Source organism: Hippopotamus amphibius, chromosome 1 (genome assembly GCF_030028045.1).
Source record: "Hippopotamus amphibius kiboko isolate mHipAmp2 chromosome 1, mHipAmp2.hap2, whole genome shotgun sequence".
NCBI classification, from domain to species: domain Eukaryota; kingdom Metazoa; phylum Chordata; class Mammalia; order Artiodactyla; family Hippopotamidae; genus Hippopotamus; species Hippopotamus amphibius.
The window spans coordinates 77,848,977-77,867,557 of NC_080186.1; the positions used below are offsets into that span (position 1 = coordinate 77,848,977).

Sequence of the window (18,581 nt, forward strand, 5' to 3'; positions counted from 1 at the left end):
ATGCTATTATTCAACAAAAGGTTCATGGAAAAGAGGCACGTTTATTATGTTGAAACACGGAGATAAGCCTTTACGACACGGCTTACCTGGCAGGTTGACTCTGGAGACAGCTGGCTGACTAGCAGCTGGAGACCTCCTGTGGAGAGGGAGAGAAAAGAAGGTCTGAGTCTCTGTATGAATACCCCTCGTTGCACCCCCGTGGTAACTGAGGAGTTTTCCAGGTCAGAATGAGCGATCAAGTGACATAATGCTATCTCCGGAAGGCAGGCTCCTGTAACTCGGGTGCATAACTGCAGTTCTCACATCCAGGTGGCCTGGAATTTACCGATGCATAGTCTCCTAGATGCTTCAACACTCCAGGAAGAAAGTCATTTATCCAGGTCCCTAACCAGTCCTTCTGTCTTAGTTTCCCTGCCCCAGGAGGCCCTCAGAAGATTATGAACTTGCTAGAAATGAGACCAACTCCTTTGGGCAGCGCTATAGAAAGTTACAGTCAGAGAGGCCCTTGGAGATTAATCAGTCCAGGCCTCCCATTTTTGCACCTCAGAAACCTGAGACCTGGAGAGGTGAAGTCACTTGCCAAAGATCACATAGCCATTAGCAACAGTACTCCAGGTGGCTTAATTTATGGAAAGGTCTTTTCATGGTCGAACTGGGCATTATTCTACATCACAAAGCAAGCCTGCTCAACCCGTGTCAAAGGAAAGGAGCAGACAAACTCATGCGCCACAAATACTAGGGTTCATTCTCGTTTTCTTTCTTGTTTTTCTTTCTTCCTTCATCTCTTTTATTCCCTCCCCACAAAACCCTGATTTTCTTGCCGCTCTTGCCATCCTTCTCACACCTTGCAAGACTCTGCAGGATTCACAGTGCTTTGCTGGAGAGCCTGCCAGAAACAGGATAGAGCAGTGGTCCTCAAACTTTAGGGTGTGTAGAATCACCTGGAGAGCTTATTAAGACACACGGCCGAACCTTACTTGCAGAGTTTCTGATTCTGTCCTCCGGGGGTGGGCTTGAGAGTTTGCACTTCTAACCACTGCCGTGTGGTGCTGACACTGCAGATCTGGGGGCCACATTTCAGAACCACTGGTATAGAGGGCTGTCTGCCCCACTGAAGAGCCGCAGGATATTAGCAGCGAGCAAGAGAGTGGCCCTCCAGGCCAGTGGGTCTCAAACAGGGATGCCGTTTGATCGCTTGGGGAGCTACTGAGAATATGATTCCCTTCCCCGTCCCTGGAGGGTCTATTTCAGTGTATCTGGGACAAGGAGTGAGAATCTGTAATTTTTCTATTTCTCTGTGAATTCTGATGCACAGGCAAGTTTGGGAAGAAAGTCAAGTTTTAAATGGCCTGCAAAGGGGTTGAAAAGGAAGAGTTTCTCTACTGGTGTGGCCACAAAATTACTTTCCCAGGTTTAAAGTATTCCAAATCCATTTTTGGTCTCTTAGGTGTAATATAGCTTCTAGGTAACAATGTCTTATTGTTGCAGGGTCTGGTGGACAGGGTTCATATTTATCACTCATTTACTAGCTGGGTGATTCTAGGCAAGTTACTTTTATTTTTATTTTTTTAAAGATTTATTTATTACTTTATTTATTTATTTATTTTTGGCTGCTTTGGGTCTTCGTTGCTGCCTGCGGGCTTTCCCTAGCTGTGGAGAGTGGGGGCTGCTCTTCACTGCGGTGTGCAGGCTTCTCAGTGTGGTGGCTTCTCTTGTTGCAGAGCACAGGCTCTAGGTGCATGGGCTTCAGTAGTTGTGGCACATGGGCTCAGTAGTTGTGGTTTGCGGGCTCTAGAGCACAGGCTCAGTAGTTCTGGCACATGGGCTTAGTTGCTCCGTGGCATGTGGGATCTTCCCGGACCAGGGCTTGAACCTGTGTCCCCTGCATTGTCAGGTAGATTCTTAACCACTGTGCCACCAGGGAAGTCCCTAGGCAAGGTACTTTGAAACTCTCTCTGTGGCATGAAATTTTCATGTGTGATGTAGGGGAGGAAATTTTCTCTACCCTTCTAGGTTCTTTTGGTTGGTCTATTAATTAAATTGACATAAAACAGATTAACAAGAGAAAAACAAATTTAACTACATACTTAAGGGAGCCCCATAGGAATATGAGACCCAAGAGCAAGTCAAGCAGTTGAGACATCTGCCATCCTGAGCTAAGGAATGGAATAGGAACCTAGGGCTTCAAAGCTTAGGAGGGTCATTCACTGAATGATAAGAAGAGCAGGCCATTTGTAATTAGATGTTTGCCCTGCCATACAGATGGGTCATTCAGATAAAAGTTATCTCTGATATTAGCTCTGTCTCTCTTTGAGTCAGACCCCCCCAACTAAAATTATTCTAGGTAGTTAAGGGAAAGGTAAACATTTTCCTTGAGTCTGCTGGGTCTTGACTGCCTTCAGCTCAAAATAACCCACGTGCCAAAGTGGCATATTTGAAGATCATGCATTCTGCTCTCCTTTGGTGACAAGCAAAGGGAAATTGCCATCCAATGTGTGCTTTTCTCTGGTAGGCACTGGGCTAGGTACTCCTTAGCTTCCATTGGGAGTATTATCATCTCATTTTAAGGATAAGGAAACTGAAGCTCAGAGAAGTTAAGAAATATGCTGAAGCACACATGGTTTACAACAGCAAGGTCAGGATTCAAAGCTAAGTCTTTCTGAATCCAAAGTGCATTCTCTTTGAAGCATCCCATCTGCTGATAACACCTGCACCAATACTGAGGGCTGTTTTTCAGAAAAATTAAGAGAAATTTAATTTTCTTAGCCTGGCATTCAAAGTCTGCTCTTTGGCCTCAACATATGCTTTTATATGCCAAGCACAAGTTAAGTCCTTGTTGAATGGAAGGATGAATGAGTGAATGAATGAATGAGGGAAAGAACTAACTCATACTTTGCCAAACCTGATCACTTCCTTCTCCTTGAACATGTGCTATTCCTTTCCTGACACTACTCAGGCTATTCCTCTGTGAAGGAAGGTTTTCTCCCACAAATTCGCACTTAAATATCACCTCCATTCGATAATATTGCAATTTATGATAAGAAATATATATATTTGGTATTTGGCTCCATTTTTGGCACAGAGCCCCTAAAATTCTTGGAGTTTCCTAAGTGAGGAAAGCAATCAGGGTGTCTTTTGCTTTGTTAATGAGGTGACTTTTGGACCAGCAACTAGGTAACCTAAGGAGGGGATTGGTCCCCCAGGGACCCAACCGTGTGATTAGAAAGTTTGAACCTTAGGCCCACCCCAAACCTCTGGGGAGGGGAGACAGGCTGGATATTGAGTTCAGTCACCAATGGCCAATGATTTAATCAATCATGCCTTTGTAATAAAGCCTTCATAAAAACTCAAAAAGACTGGGTTGATGAACACGTGGAGATTCAGAGAGAGTGATGCACTCAGAGAGCTTGGAAGCTCTGCACGCCTCCTCCGCCCACCCCCGCTTTGCTCTCTGCATCTTTTCCATCTGGCTGTTCCTGAGTCATATCCTTTTATCATAAACCAGTGATCTAGTAAGTAAAATGTTTCTCTGGGCTCTGTGAGCCCCTCCAGCAAGTTCATTGAACCCAAGGAAGGGATCATGGGAGCCTCCAATCGACAGCCAGTGTGTCAGAAGCCCAGGTGAGAACCCAGGCTTACCACTGGTGTCTGCAGTGTGTGTAGTAGGGGACGGGGCGCGGGGGACAGGCAGTCTTGTAGGACTGAGCACTTAAGCCATGGGATCTGAAGCTATCTCCAAGTTAATAATGTCAGAACTGAGTTGAATTATAGGACCCTCAGCTGGTGTCAGACAACTGCTTGGATGTGTGGGGAAAAAATAAAAAAACTCCAGTATCGGAATCATACCTTCAAAGGTCAAATGCCATCTTCCCCACAGAATGTTGTAGGGGAGGAAACCTTGCTACCCCAAAATGCTCCTGGCTTATGGATTATTTCAAGCTTAAAAGGCCCAGAAGACTGATGAATAAACTTGGACCTTTGCCTTAACAGCCTGATAGAATGTAAACAGAGGAAGGGAACTATCGCCATAGATGAGTATAGTATGACCCGACCTAGGTACTGTAGACAGGGAGGAAGCTAGCAAAGCCTGCCTGTTAAAACTCCACTCTGTGCGCCACGGTCTGTCTCCACGCGGCCCAGCACACATTTATTTACCAAACATTTGCTTTTCCATTTCCACGTCAATTGCCTTCCTTCCTTTTCAAGTCCCAAACCCCTACCCCGCAATATCCTCTCGTTTTTAGCTGAAAGTGGTGTTTAAGGTGAGGCTTTCAGCCATTTTGTCCAGTTACTCAGGTTTCCTGGGTCTCACCCGCGTATACGTGTCATTGAACTTCTGTTTGACTTTCTTCTATTAACCTGTCTCACGTCCACTTAATCCTTAGACCAGCCAGAAGAACTTAGAAGGAAAGAGGAAAATTTCTTCCTTCCCCAAAATGTCATTCTCCTAGCTAAAAACGATGCTTCCTCTAATCTCCTGTAGCACTCTATTTGTACCTTCAGGGTCATTTCCTCATGTCACAACTCACATAGCCATGGACCACCCCCAGCCCTAATCTATGACCAGGTACCATCCTCACCCGTAATCCACGGTGGGGTCCAGTGCTCACCCCTCTCCACGTGCCCTCTGCAGGACCTACCGACTTGCCTCGTGAAAAGCAGCAACTCCCTAAATCTTGGTAAGCTGTTGACTGAATGAACCACTGATGTGAAAATGATTTGAGAAGCCACATATCATATGAATGCTTTATCTCGCTTCCTCTTCCCTTATAGTCTTAGTTCTACATACTCCTCACGGTTCCTCAGACACAGAATATGCTTGTGTCGCTGGGCCTTTTGCATCTATTTTGTTCAGCTGACCACTTTTTTCCTCCTCTTTAAGTGGCAAACTCTTTCACATGTTCTGGGACTGCACCCCAGCATCACCCCCTCCGAGGAGGCTTCCCTCTTGTGAGTAGTCACTGCACTACCTGTCCTTTTCTATGCTTGCCCCACCCTCGCACTGCTCTTACTGCATTAAAATTCCCATTCTCTTACCTGTCTCCTCAACCTGCCTGGGAGAAACTCGAGGAAAGATTGCATCTCATTCATCTTCGCAACCTTGGACTTGGCAAAATACTTGGTATGATATAGGTAGTCAATAGGTGTTGATTAAATTAATATATTTTTTAATAGCACAGTGACACATAGCACCTGATTCTCCCAGGGACTTCTTAAAAATTACACAATTTACATAAATTCCTTTGTCCCAGGAGTTATTTTGAAAATACAACTTTTATGTAGAGTTGTTAATTCAGGTAAGTAGCTGTGTGTGTAAGCTTTGGAAAGGCAAGGACTACGTTTATAAATGTTCACCAGTTTTTCTCAAGACCTGGTACAAAGAAGAAGCTCAATACGATGTAAATGAGTGAATGACCTCTGGGTGCTGCATTACTGCTTGTGGGGCATGAGAATACCAATTAGAAGACTGTGATGGATGCCAGAAGAAAGTGGCACTGGCTGTCTATTACGAGTCCAAAGGTCCCTAACTTATGGAAGAATCATGAGTTCTACGCCTGGGTCGTAAAGATGGTGATCTTAATAGGGAGGATAATATGGCCACAGCGGTTAATACTTTCCAGCCCTGAGCAGCACAGTGGAAAAAGAGCTGGACTATGAATCAGAAGACAGGAATTCTAATCCTGGTTCTGGCACCTTCTCACCATATAGCCCTGGGCAACTCACTGAACTTCTCAGTTTCTTCCTCACTTGGGGAGAACAGGCGGCAACTAATATTTACTGCTCATTTACAATGTGCCAGCTCCTGTGTGAGAGGTTTTACATATATTTCCTCCCTTACTCTGAGGAAATTTGGCTAGGTTCTTTCCAGCTCTGAATGCTCAAGATTTTATTATTCTCAGCTAATTTAAATCCCGTGCCAAAGGACACAAAGCAATGAAAGACATTTCAGATATACACTGAAAAAGAAAATTCAGTGGTTGTTAATTCTCTCTCAAAGATTTCATACATGTTGATTTAGATACGCCTCGGAAGAGTGTTAATACTGTGATGTTACATGATCTCCTGGTAGCCACGGGTGACGTGCAATGTTAGTGACGGAGCTGGATGATGGGGGACAGCTCTTTGCTCCCATCTCTATTCCCTGGTTATCAGACTACTCAATGGAGGTACTCTCATTCACATGTGATTTCTCGATCAGTCTGTTTAAAGTCAGTAAGTGCTTTAGGGATGCTTATCTGAATTAACAACTCTAAAAGAAAGCCATCATTTCAAAATGCCTTGGACAAAGGAAATATAGGTTTTAATTTGAAGCCAAGAAATACAAGCCCAATCAAGCATCCCTCAATAGAACATTTCAGGGAAGTGCAAGGAAATCACCTCAATAGGAACTTTGAGATTTTCACTGTTTGGGTGGTAAAGCTCAGACAGACAATGAACTGCTTTTATGCTGAGCAAAAAGCCAAAAGATAATGGAAATCTTAACTTATGAGAACTATAGTTCTATGTGGGAGTTCCTTTTCATATAAAACAACACACTATCCAGATGTCTCATGAAAACCATTCCAAGGACATAATTATTGCTTAAATGTTACCTTCAAGGCACCAAGTGGCACTCAGGAACCCAAGTCAAATATCCCAGAAAGTAAATTCTGAGTTCTATGAACCTTACAGTTTCAGTTGTTGAGATAAGTGAATACCTGGGCTGGGGTGGGAGGGGGAATGCTCTTAGCATGGTGGATCAATTCCTGAGAGATGTTCTTGTCTTCAGTGGTCTTAATTTGTTTGAGGGTATTGCCTATCTAGGAATAAAATGGAGTGCATTAAATGGACCCTCAGTTTTGCAACCTGCCCCTGCCAGGCTGCTCCATCATTCACTTCTCAGCCTGAGCGAGACCGAGGCAACCTCAGCGCCTTGGTTGAAGCTCTAGTGGTGGACATGTTGGTTGGTGTTGGTTTTAAGCAAGTACTTGAACTCAGTAGGAGGATCAGCTCTGTACAAATATGGGTATGGATTTGGGAATGACCATTAGATGCAACTATCCTACTACCGCTGGAGATCTATTATGTTTTCTAAGTGTGGTTTGGACCAGAGGTGACACGGCCATAATTTGGAGGGCGGTCCTCAGCCAGAGTGTGAGGATTGGCTCTGGGTGAGCTCTTTCTATGGCAACTAAGGTCTTAGGGCTCTCTGTATAAGGCAACTATGAAGGTTTATGTGGCTCAAAACCCCCAAGGCGATGGAAAAGTCTGATTCTCGAGAAAGTAGCTTCAGCTGACAGCCTGTAATCAGCAGGGTTAGGCTGAATTCCCCGATACTTTAACAGAGGAAGGACCTCTGAGCCCATGCTAACAATCCAGTAACTGAAAACATCCCGCCACATCACCAGCGGCAGCTCTTCTCCCTGGAGCTGTGCAGTGTAGTGGCCTTGAGCCCTGCTATGCTAAAGAAGCCTTTGGAAAGTATCCGTATTAACCCCTTCCTCCTCAATTCCCACCTCCATCATCTTGGTCCAGGGTTTCACTCTTCATATTTTAATTCCTGAAACCCTCTCTTAGCTCATGTCTCTGCCTCAGGCTCTCTAACCTTCAGTTATTCTATAAGTTCTTCCTAAACGACTCTGTCCCAAAGTCTTCAGAGATTTCGTCCCATAACCCAGGAGACTGAATAGGTGTAGTAAATTGAAAGATGTGAGATAGTAGGACATACATATATGGTTCTCTACCCTTGCCTCCTGACACAGAGCTTCTAAAATTTCCTGTAATTTCCCGAGTAATAAAAGCACTAGGAGCATCTTTTGTTCTAATGAGGTGCCTCTGGGTGGGGTCCTGGGTTTCTCCTGGATGGGGGCTGGTCACCAGAAACACCAAGCCATGATTAGAAGCTTAGAATTTTCAGCCCTCTCTCTCATATTCCAGAGAAGAGAGTGGAGCTAGGAAAGGAGTTAATAATTGATCATACCTATGTGAAGAAGCCTCCATCAATCCTAATAATACAGGGTTCAGAGAGCTTCTAGGAGCGTGAGGCACCCCAACGCTACGGGCAAGAAACTCCTGCACTCGGGACCCTCTCAGACTTTGCCCTATGTATCTCTTCATCTGGCGGTTCACCTATATGCTTTATCATACCCTTTAATGAACCGGTAAACACGAGTAAGTGTTTCCTTGGGTTCTGTGAGCCACTCAGACAAATTAATGAAATTAATTAAGGGGGGTGGTGTTGGAATCTGCAGCTGGTGGGTCAGAAGCAAAGATGATAACTTGAGCTGACGACGGGTGTCTGACGTGGGGAGGGGGGCGGTGGGCAGTCTTGTGGGACTGCGTCCTTAACCTGTGGGATCTGATGCTATCTCTGGGCAGAGAGTATCGGGACTGAGTTAAAGTGGAGGACGCCCAGCTGGCGTTGGACATTGGCTTGTTGTTGCGGGGGGGAAACCTCCACGTATTTGGTGACCAGAAGTGTCAGAGAGAAGTGTTTTGTGTGACTAGTAAAGGAGACTCACAGGGAAGACAAATCCAGGAGAGAAGAACTGACTTTTCCTTACAAAAGAACGCTATAAGAGAATCAGGATACCAGGTTTCAAGACTGGCTCTGTTCATTCCAGAAGTGAGCTGTTGTTGCACTCGTCATTTAACGTCCCTGAGCTTTGTTTCCTTGTCCAGAGAGTGGGGGCAGCCTGCCGGTGAGAAGTATCAGTTACAGCGACGATAACTGAGGTGATAGACCTGAAAACTCCAACGTATGACACTGTTTCTGGATTCAGCAAGATGAATGTGGCCATCACTTATAATAGCTCACATTTACTGAGCACCTACTGTGTGCTAGATGCTGTTATAAAATGGTTTACAAATATGAACTCATTCCATCCTCAGAACAACCCTATTTTACAGATTGGGAAACGGAGCTCTGGAGAGGTGAAATACCTTGCCCAAGTCACATAATTTTCAATTGGTAGAATTGAGTTATGAAGCCAATAAATAAGGCCCCCGAGGCCATATTCTGTAAAGGAAAAAAAAAAAGAAAAAAGAAAAATGGAAAGGATCACTTTTGAAAAAATAATTTTCTAAACATGTGGTGGTCTTTCTCCAACAATTACTAATTCAGAGATTTACGTGCATGACAAGTACTTACGGAGCACACACTATGTGGCAGCCATTCTGCTGAGTCTTAGAAAGTCAAGGAAAAGTAAATGCAGTTTTCAAGGGTCCTTAGGGGACACACAGTGTAGTGGTGGTGGCAGAGGTCCGTACATGATTTGCAGAGTGCTCTGGGGACACTGGGGGGCGCTCAACCAGGCTTGGCGGGGTCAGGGGAGTGTCAGAAAAGACAAGCAGGATTCTGCGGGGCAATCACTGGCAGGTGGAGAGAGACGCTTTAGGGAGCAAGAACAGTAAGTCCATAATTAGGATGGAGAATAGAACATGCAGAGAACAGCCAGGGCACAATTGTCAGAATGTGATGCCATGTGGCCAGAGTCCTGGTCTGACTGTGCACCTCTGCAGGCCCTGGCACTTCCCATCGGAATTAAACTCTGAAAGGCGGAGAACTTGTCTGTTTTGGTCACTATTATATCACCAGTGCCTGGTACAGGGTGGTGCTAATACCTATTTGTTAAGTACATCCATATATATGTGGATGAATAGTACACTAAATAAATACTTGTTGGATGAATTATTTAAAAATAAACAGGGAGCAGCACTGCAAATGAGGCTGGGCAAGCCTCTAGCTTTCCTGTATACTGCATCCACTGTAAACCAATCAACTATCAATCAAACTAATGAGTTGGATCACAAGGTGCCTTGGGGGCCAAGCACCCACATTTAAACTTTATCGTAATAATCAGAGTGAACCATTGAAGTGCCTCCAGCTGGAGACTGACATGGCCAAACAGCAAGTGAGAAAGATCACTCTGGTGGCAACCTGGAGAATAGTTTAGAGGAGGAGAGAGCAATGATGGGAAGAACTCCATGGGGGTATGCAGGACCCTCTCACAGGAAGCTTCGGGAAAAGGGATAGAACAGTGAAAGGAAAAGTTAGCTCTCAAAGCAGGGTTTACTCTCACTGTTCACAACTTCATGCAATAAAAATTTGGATAAAAGCAAACTAGAGGGTCGATGAAAAATGTCACGAAGACTGGAGACACAGGGTGTCCTATAGCAAACACTAGCTTAGAAAAATCAGGAGATTTAGGATTTGGCCCTGGTGCATCTTTAGCCTATGGTGTGGTTGTCAGCAACTTGCTGGATTTCTGAGGGCCTGATTTCTCCCTCTGTAAGACAAAGAGGCCGAGTCAACGTCTCAGAGTTTTCCTCTGGCCCTACCACTCCAAGTCATGGGTTCTATGGCCTTCTGATCCCCGTGATGATTTTTAAATTGCTGGATAGTGAACTGCAGAGCACGTAGACATACACCTTGAAATGATTTTGGAGGAGAAAATGACTGCAGTATTATCAAGTGCAAACCTTTCATTTAACAGATGAGGAGACGAACGTTCAGCCTTGTTAGTGGAAATGGCCAAGCTTATGTAGTTCGTTAAAGGCAAAAGAGAAGATAATCCCACTTTTTTCATCAAATTACATGAATCTGTTTATATATTATCAAAAAATGGGCAACTTGGACCTGAATTTTTGGTACTTGTAATCTTAAGTTTGAATTCTCTGAACTCATTAATAGTTTATTCCAAAAGAATTTTAATAGAATTTATGGCCTCTACTGATGAGGATTCACACTTTCAAGTAGTAAATACAAGAGTAACAGAACCCCCATCTCATTTTTTCATCCTGTCTACTAAATGTTAAAGGCACGGAGATTCATAAGAGCTGGACTAATTTCTAACATCTTACCAGTTCTAAAATACTATGGTGATCCATCCTACTTTAATTTTATCGTGTATCCTAACCTAGCTAGGAGGGCGAATTTCCATGCATTAGTGTTGGGTTGCGTTTTTTTTAGTGCTATTCCGGGTTCCGCCTTTACGGAAGGGATTTACAACGCCACAAAAAGTGCGTGCTTACTTGTTGGATGTTCCGTGAAGGTTTGTCAGTATGGTGAAGTTGTTTCTCACACTTCGCAAGCTGGCGAGGACCTGGGAGGAAAATGTTTCCATGGTTAGGAATGGTTAGGAACAAGAGGAGAGGAATGTGCAGGTTCAGAGGCCACACTTAGAAACTACATACCTGGGCAAAGGGTGTGACAATCAAGTCATCGCCGTGTCTGGTGGAAAGAGAAAAGAAACATTTTTAAATGCATTTGAATTATAACTGTGACATAAAAGCTGTCATATGAAACTTTATCAGTGTTAGCTACACAAATACTATATAAGTCCTGGATATAAGGCAGGACGGATTTAGGTGCAGATGGGGATTTTGGGAACCAGGTTCATGGCTCCTGGATTTACAGTGGCTACACATTAAAACACTTGAAAGTAAAAACATATCTTCAGGGTATAGTCCCATTAAATAGCAGACCCAGAGTACTGTAATTCAAAGCAACTTGTGGATTTCGGTTTCCAGAGCCAGGAAATTCAAAGGGAGGCTGCTCACAGGCACACACAGAGTTGGAAAAAATGGCATAACAGTCTGGATAAAGGTTAACTTTGGATTTCCTGGCTTTTGTTGATTTGAACCACAGCCTTAATGCCATTTAAACACAGATTTCTGTCTGGGAATCCCATTAGTTTTTGTTTTTAATACAACTTTTTTCTTAAACTACCCAAGGAAAAGCTTTTAAGGGAGTGTAGTGTAGGGACTGAACCTACTATTATCATATAATTGTCTCTCACTTTGCCCCAAAGATCTGATTAAGCTGAACCTCGTATTACATAAATCTGTACTTAGGAATTGTCAAAAGCATGTTTTCAGAAGTGCAGTCTCTCTCCGGCGCATGCTTTGATAACTCTTCTTAAACCCACATTCAGCAAGGTCTCTATTAAAGCCATTAGAAGACAGCTTGGCCTGAGCTGCAGACACACAATCAGGCCAATTTGCTATCACAGTGTAAATCATAACAGTCACACGGAAGGTGGTGGACAATGAGTTTCCTTCTCTGTCTAATGATCTCTGTCTTCACGAGTGCCATACAAATATGGCACCTTCTTTGCTAACTACGGGAGTGCAACCAGTGGTTATTAAGCACCTGCCCAGTTCCAGGCCTTAGGTCAGGCCTAGGGATCCAGGGTTGGATAACACCTGTATCCTTGGGGGCCTCTTCTCTAGCGTGGGCTTTTACTCAGGGGTATTATTTAATACAATATTTTCCTTTCTATCTTGGTCTTTAGCTAGACGTCTCCCTTCAATTTCATCTAGTAAAGTTCTTGTGCATTTGCTTTGTACAATGACTAAGAGGCTAGAGAAAGAACACTGACAAGAGTAAGCATTCTTTGAGTGATTATGATCTGTCAGGCCCTGCGTGAAGTCTCATTTAATTCTTATAACAAGACCTGAGGCAACTACTCTTATTCCCATTTTACAGATAACATCAGAGCAGGTAAGCAACTGCTTGGCCAACACATAGCTCATAAGTGAAAGATCCCAAAAATCTGTGCTTTTAACCATTAAGTTTCCTGTCTGATGATGACCCTGCATAATGGATTGAATTATACAGAATTCATGATCCCCCCAAGTTAAAACAGAGAAGAAAAATATCTAAGACACTGCAATAGGCATTATACATATAGAAGGAGAAATACAAATAATTGATACTTAATGGGGTGCAAAGGAGACGCGATAATTACAGATCAGACAAAGTAGAAAAGGCTGGATTGAATGAGAGGTGTTTGCCATGAACTTTGAAGGGCAGGCTTTAAAAGGCATGGGTGGTAGATGCTACTAATGACAGCAGTGCAAGAACCAAGGAATTGAAGCGGGAAAGTGCTGAGCATGCTTAGTGGCTGTTTAGAGCTGAGCCCATGACAGACATTTGTAGAGGATAAAACTCGAAGGTGCCCCACACTCACATCATGGACGTTGTGGACCATGGTTGTGGAGCTCGTGCTTATCTCAGAAGAAATGAGGCAGAGAAGGTTTTTCGTGAGATAGACAAACAGAAAAGTGCTTGAGAAAGTAAAATGCTATGGGACTTCCGTGGTGGCTCAGTGGTTAGGAATCTGCCTGCCAATGCAGGGGACCTGGGTTCGAGCCCTGGTCTGGGAAGATCCCCCATGCCGCAGAGAAACTAAGTCCATGTGCCACAACTACTGAGCCTGTGCTCTAGAGCCCTCGAGCCACAACTACTGAGCCTGTGTGCCACAACTACTGAAGCCCATGCACCTAGAGCCCATGCTTCACAACAAGAGAAGCCATGGCAATGAGAAGCCTGTGCACCACAACAAAAGAGTAGCCCCCACTCATCGTGACTAGAGAAAGCCCGTGTGCAGCAGTGAAGACTCAACGCAGCCAAAAATAAATAAATAAATAAATAATGCTATGGACACGCGAGATGGATGGGAGAGAGGACAAGGCCAGGAAGATCAGTTAGGGGGATACTGGTATCATTCAGATAAGAAGACATTGCTGAAGCAGAGGAAGAAACAGGCAAAGACAGCTGGAAGAGACCCTGAACGTCTTGCTAAGGACTCGGCATTTAATCAGATAAGTTCATCAAGAAATACTCTTTTCAGTTTTAAAAATGGGTATCTGAGAAAATAGTGAAGTCATGAGTAGAAATTAAAAAGTGAGGAGGAGTTGGAGGAGACGTGTCACTTTCTCACATGTTGAATTTTAAGATACTGTTGATATCCTGGTGGAAACAGCAAGAGGGAAGACTGAAATATGGGGGTTAGAACTAGAGATTTAGGAGTTACCTTCAGTAGTGGGGCCTGTTAAAGTAATGGCAGGGAGTGGCTTCCTGGGGTGGGGTGTACGGAGAGAGAGAGTCAAAGGAAGAACCTCAGAATCCTTGAAGAGGAGCCAAAACGAGAGACAGAGTAAAGAGTTAAGAGAGGAGCAGTTGTGGTAAATGCAGGGTCCTGAGCTGTTACAGGAACTGTGCCTTCCCAAGCTATTTTTTGGAGTTGAACTTCAGATGGGTGAAATATCTTTCTGTTTTGTTCAGATTTCTGCTGTGAAGTTCACACTGTCTAGAAGACATCAGGGTGAGCTGGGTATAAGGTGATAGTGTTAGACTTAAGTGTATCATCTATGGCTCCTGGATTTCTGGAGTCTAATGTCCAACAAAAGTTAGATAATAAAAGAAAATCTCACACATATGTAATATCTAAAGCTAAAGTATTGTTGCATGAATGCGGAGTTACTAAAACTGTAAAAACTAACGATTAAAGGGAGGTAAAAAAAAAAATGTTAAGAGAGGGCCCCATGTCAAAATGACTGTAATTGTGAAACTTTTGAAGTTTGGGAGACCAGAACATTCAGAGGCAAGGGAAGAATTTTCAGATCCCCAGCACTGGGTCCCTTAAAGAATTTGAGCTATAAAAACTCATGCTGTATGTCAGATAGTAGCTGCTAGAGAAATGATCAGAAAATTTACAAATAACTCATAGCAAGTGGAAGAAAGAAACAAAAGAGAAAAACTCCTGTTTGAGTACAGCCAGATTATGTATAAAACCATTCTAAATTTTTAAAATCATAATTTGATACATTAATAATACAATGGCATGAATGTAACAAAACACTTGATTGGTTATGAAAACATGTACTTGCCCAGACCACTGGAGAGGGCAGTGCCTCTCAGCAAGAAGGCCAGATATTCAGAACTGTGGCACGGGCACCATCTAGTGACAAAACCAGCACATTACAATTTTGTAGGATAATTGGAGATGAGAACTCTGTGGGTCTTAGAATTGAGAGTAGGTCTACTCCCAACAATGAAATGCTTTTCTAGAAGCAAAAACGCTCCTTCCTACTGCTACACTCTGGATTTTATTAATCTTACCTTTATATGTTTCATGCCTACATGTAGAATTTTACTTGTACTTTTCTTGTAAGACTGATTTTAGTCTGTCTTAGAGAGACATACTATTGTAGCTAAGAGCACAGCTTTTGGAGCCGGAAAACATTGGTTTGCTTCTCAGTTGCACTATTACTAACTATGAGACATTAGGCAACCTCTCAATGCCTCAGTTTCTTTTTTTAATTGACATTGTATTTTTTATTCTGTGTTAATGGATTACCTATAGTATTTTTTTTTTTTTTTGGTAAGCTCCTCAGCACCTTATGCCTCAGTTTCTTCATCTATAAAATGGAGTGTTGTGAGAATTAAATAAGTCATTATATATATACAATTTTTACAACAGTGCTTGGCACATAAACTCATTTTCATTATTCAGTTATAGTTATTCGTATTAATAGCAGGCATCATTACCATTATAGTAGGTATCGTGTCTATCCTCCCAGCTGGTGAGAACTTCTTTAGGATAGTCATTTCTGCCCCCATTACAATCAAGAGAACTAATATTTATGTTGTACTTTACAGTTTACAAAGCATTTTCATGTACCTTATTTCACGTGGTGAGAGAATGTTCTTGACCCTAGCGAATGGTGCAAGCACCTATCTCGTTGGTCAAGCCTGAAACCTCCCTCTCCCTCATCCCACAGTCAACCACCAATATCTGTTCATCCTAACTTGCAAATATTTGCTAATCGCCCACTGGATCTGTTGTAACGCACATCCCCATCTTCATTATGTGGATTACCAAAGCAGCCTCCCATTTGGCTCTTAGACACATCTTCAGGTTTGTCCACCCTCCAAACTTTTTTTTAGACTGTAATCAGAGCTATCTTTCAAAAACATCCATCTGATTATGTATTTTCCTGCTTAAAAGCCTTTAGTAGCTCCTCACTGTGTGCCTTCAGCATAAAGGCCAACGCCTCACACAGGCCCTTCATGATACGCGTTCAGCTTACTTCTCTAGGCTCGTCCCTCACCCCTTCCTCCTCCTCTCACATTCTCTGCCTGAGCCACACTGAGGCGTGGTTCCCCAAAATGTTCCTGACAACAAGAGACTTAGTGAGCACATGGCCCTTCCTCCTGCACACATTCTGCCTGGCTAACTCCTCTAGCTTAGCTGTCACCCCTCAAATTAGGCTGCTTGCCTTGCCTGGCCAGATCACTCAAAGTCCAGTGCATCCCTTTCTGCCACTGCCCTTTTCCGAAGGTACGACAACTGCCTAACGACTTACTCATCTTTTAGCTCCCTTGAAGACACAGAAAATGTCTCATTTGTTTGCAAAGTGTCTAAATGTCAGTACTTCTTTTTTTTAAAAGAAAGGGTGAATATAATCTTTGTTAACAGCTGGAAAGGTAGGCAGAGCAGAGATTTGTATCACTGTTTTTATTTTTCAACATTATATAGAGTCTGTTTATGTACCGAATATCCATATGATTTCATCACCTAGGCTCCCTGGATTTAAGCTGTGATTCCCCATTTTGTGGGCAGGTTACTAAACCTCTCTGTGCTCCAATGTCCTCATTTTTCAGATAAGAAAATCATAGAACCAACTACCTAGGGGTGATAGGGATTAAATGAGTTAAAATATGCAAAGTACTTTAAGTAGTACATAAGGAATGCTTAATAAATGTGCGCTTTTATTTACAGGTAAATAAGACACTACGAAAAAGATGCAATGTCTTAAAGCCATGGTGCTAGTAAGTGTGATGGCTCTAACAAGTCTTAGACGCCACATTGACTTTTCTGGTAGTCCATCAATAAACAGGTCTTAAATTCAAGTGGGTTGTTATTTCTGCTTTTCCTCTTGGTTCTCAGATCTCATTTCGCTTGACTTCTCTCTCCAGAGACCACTTACTCTTCACACGAATGGTGGCTTTATAAATTTCCTTGTCTGTATAAGAATGCAAATGGGATGACCAAATGAAAGCAACATGGATCTTCTTCCCTGTGGCTTTACTGGTGGGTAATCAAAATTTGGTCCTGTTCAGGGTGGTTCCTGCCACAGTTTTGGGCAATATAACTGGCCACACCAGTTTCCAGTACTTTATGTTCACATTGGGAAATCTGTCCTTGGTATATAAAGGCATTACGTGAAAGATGACTACAGCACAGGAACTGAAGAGAAACCAGCAAATTATTGCCACATCTAGGAAAGCATGTGACGTTTCCTTCTGGGATCCAATGGTGATCCTCTTTTCTTTACTAGAAAGCTTTATTTCAACCTCTCTTTTGTTGCTGTATGTTAAAGCCACTTTTAAACTTCCATTCACTTTTTCACCTAATATCTTTTCACTCATCCTCCCTGCCTGTTTTTCCTCTCGAAAGAGCTCAGATGAGAAATTTTTAAAAGCCAGTGTTGTCTCTACTGTTAAGATTTAATGCCAAAGAATTATGCAAAGTTTTCTGCCTCTTATGTAAATTTATGACTGCTCTGTGCTGGATAGAGGGGCTCCTGAGCAGGGAACACGCCGCAGCCCCCACCTAGCGGCCTTCATGCCGAGACTCTGGACCTACTATTGTCCTTCTTTTCCTTGGCTTTATGGGTAGAAGGCAGGAGAAGCAGCAAGAGGCTCAGGGGCTGTTGTTCCTCTATTTATTTCACGTCATCCTGAAGAGTAATGATCGGGTGACGTCGCTTTTAGAGCATGACTTCAGGTTAGCTCAAGGTGAGGTCTGTATAAAACTGGATTTTCCAACATGGTCCTGATACAATGAAATTCCAGAAGAAACTGAGTATTCAAGTTCTACTTCTTGTTGTGTTGAGAAATATAAATTCCTAAACTGACAAATATAGGAAAGTTTTATTGTCACGCTGAAATATCTGCAAAACCAAATTCTGTGCTATTTTCATTCACTCAGAGATTTTAATATGTCTTGCGATCAGTATCTTTGATAGGATGAGATTATGTTGCCAACTGTGTTTTCTTGGGAAGGACTATTCTTTATAATGAAACTGTGACCTTACTACTTTTTTAAGTTCTTTTTTTTTTTCTTGTTTGTTTTTTTAAGTGAGAATGATACTAGTTAACTTCCATATATAATCCTTACTTGACTAATCTAAAGTTGGCAATGCTGTGTAGGTTCTAAAGGTAGGGGAAATATTTGCTGGCTGGTAAAATTGAAAAGAGGGTAACCATTAATATTAGGGACCTTGGATGCAGAGTCATTCAGAACTGGATGTCTGTTTCTATGGCTACAGACTGAGTTGGACTGTGGTCTTTAAAGTCTCTTCAAGTTCAAAATTTCTATCATCTCTTGATCCTAAGTATGGAATCACTGGAGTTCAATCTGAAATTTGGTTAGAATCTACTGGGAAGCCTCTGAGTGACCCTAAGACGCATCAGGCTGTTTGTCATGAGTCTGGGGGAGCCGTGAGCTGCCTTCCAAAGCTAGTTTTTCACCCGTGAAGCGCTATGTGAATGAAGCTCTAATTGCTTCAACTCGTGGCATCTCCTGCACGGGGAGTCTAGAAAGGTGTTTGTTTTGGTGGAAGAGAGAATTCCAGGTGTGTTCACTGTCAAAGCCACCATCCAAACCTTGGTCAGAAGCTTCTTTGGTCCTACATGATCTATAGCAAAGAGGTTACCTCTACTCCATTCATGTTTTCTACCTGATAAGGAGAGATTCTGCTTTGCAGGTTGAAGAACATAGGCAAAGAGAGTCCAAAAGTGTTGTCTC

The 18,581-nt window shown here is 42.9% G+C and overlaps 1 protein-coding gene across 1 annotated transcript in view; it reads right to left on the reverse strand.

Annotated features, from left to right (window-relative positions):
* The window catches only part of PDE4B (phosphodiesterase 4B), a 124,213-nt gene that overhangs the window by 104,051 nt on the left and 1,581 nt on the right, over positions 1–18,581 (reverse strand). The window contains exons 2-4 of the mRNA XM_057717196.1: positions 11,176–11,212; positions 11,014–11,084; positions 87–136 (exon numbers count right to left, since the gene is read on the reverse strand). Coding sequence (XP_057573179.1) covers positions 87–136; positions 11,014–11,084; positions 11,176–11,212 — 158 coding nt within the window. The remainder of the gene's footprint in view (positions 1–86; positions 137–11,013; positions 11,085–11,175; positions 11,213–18,581) is intronic.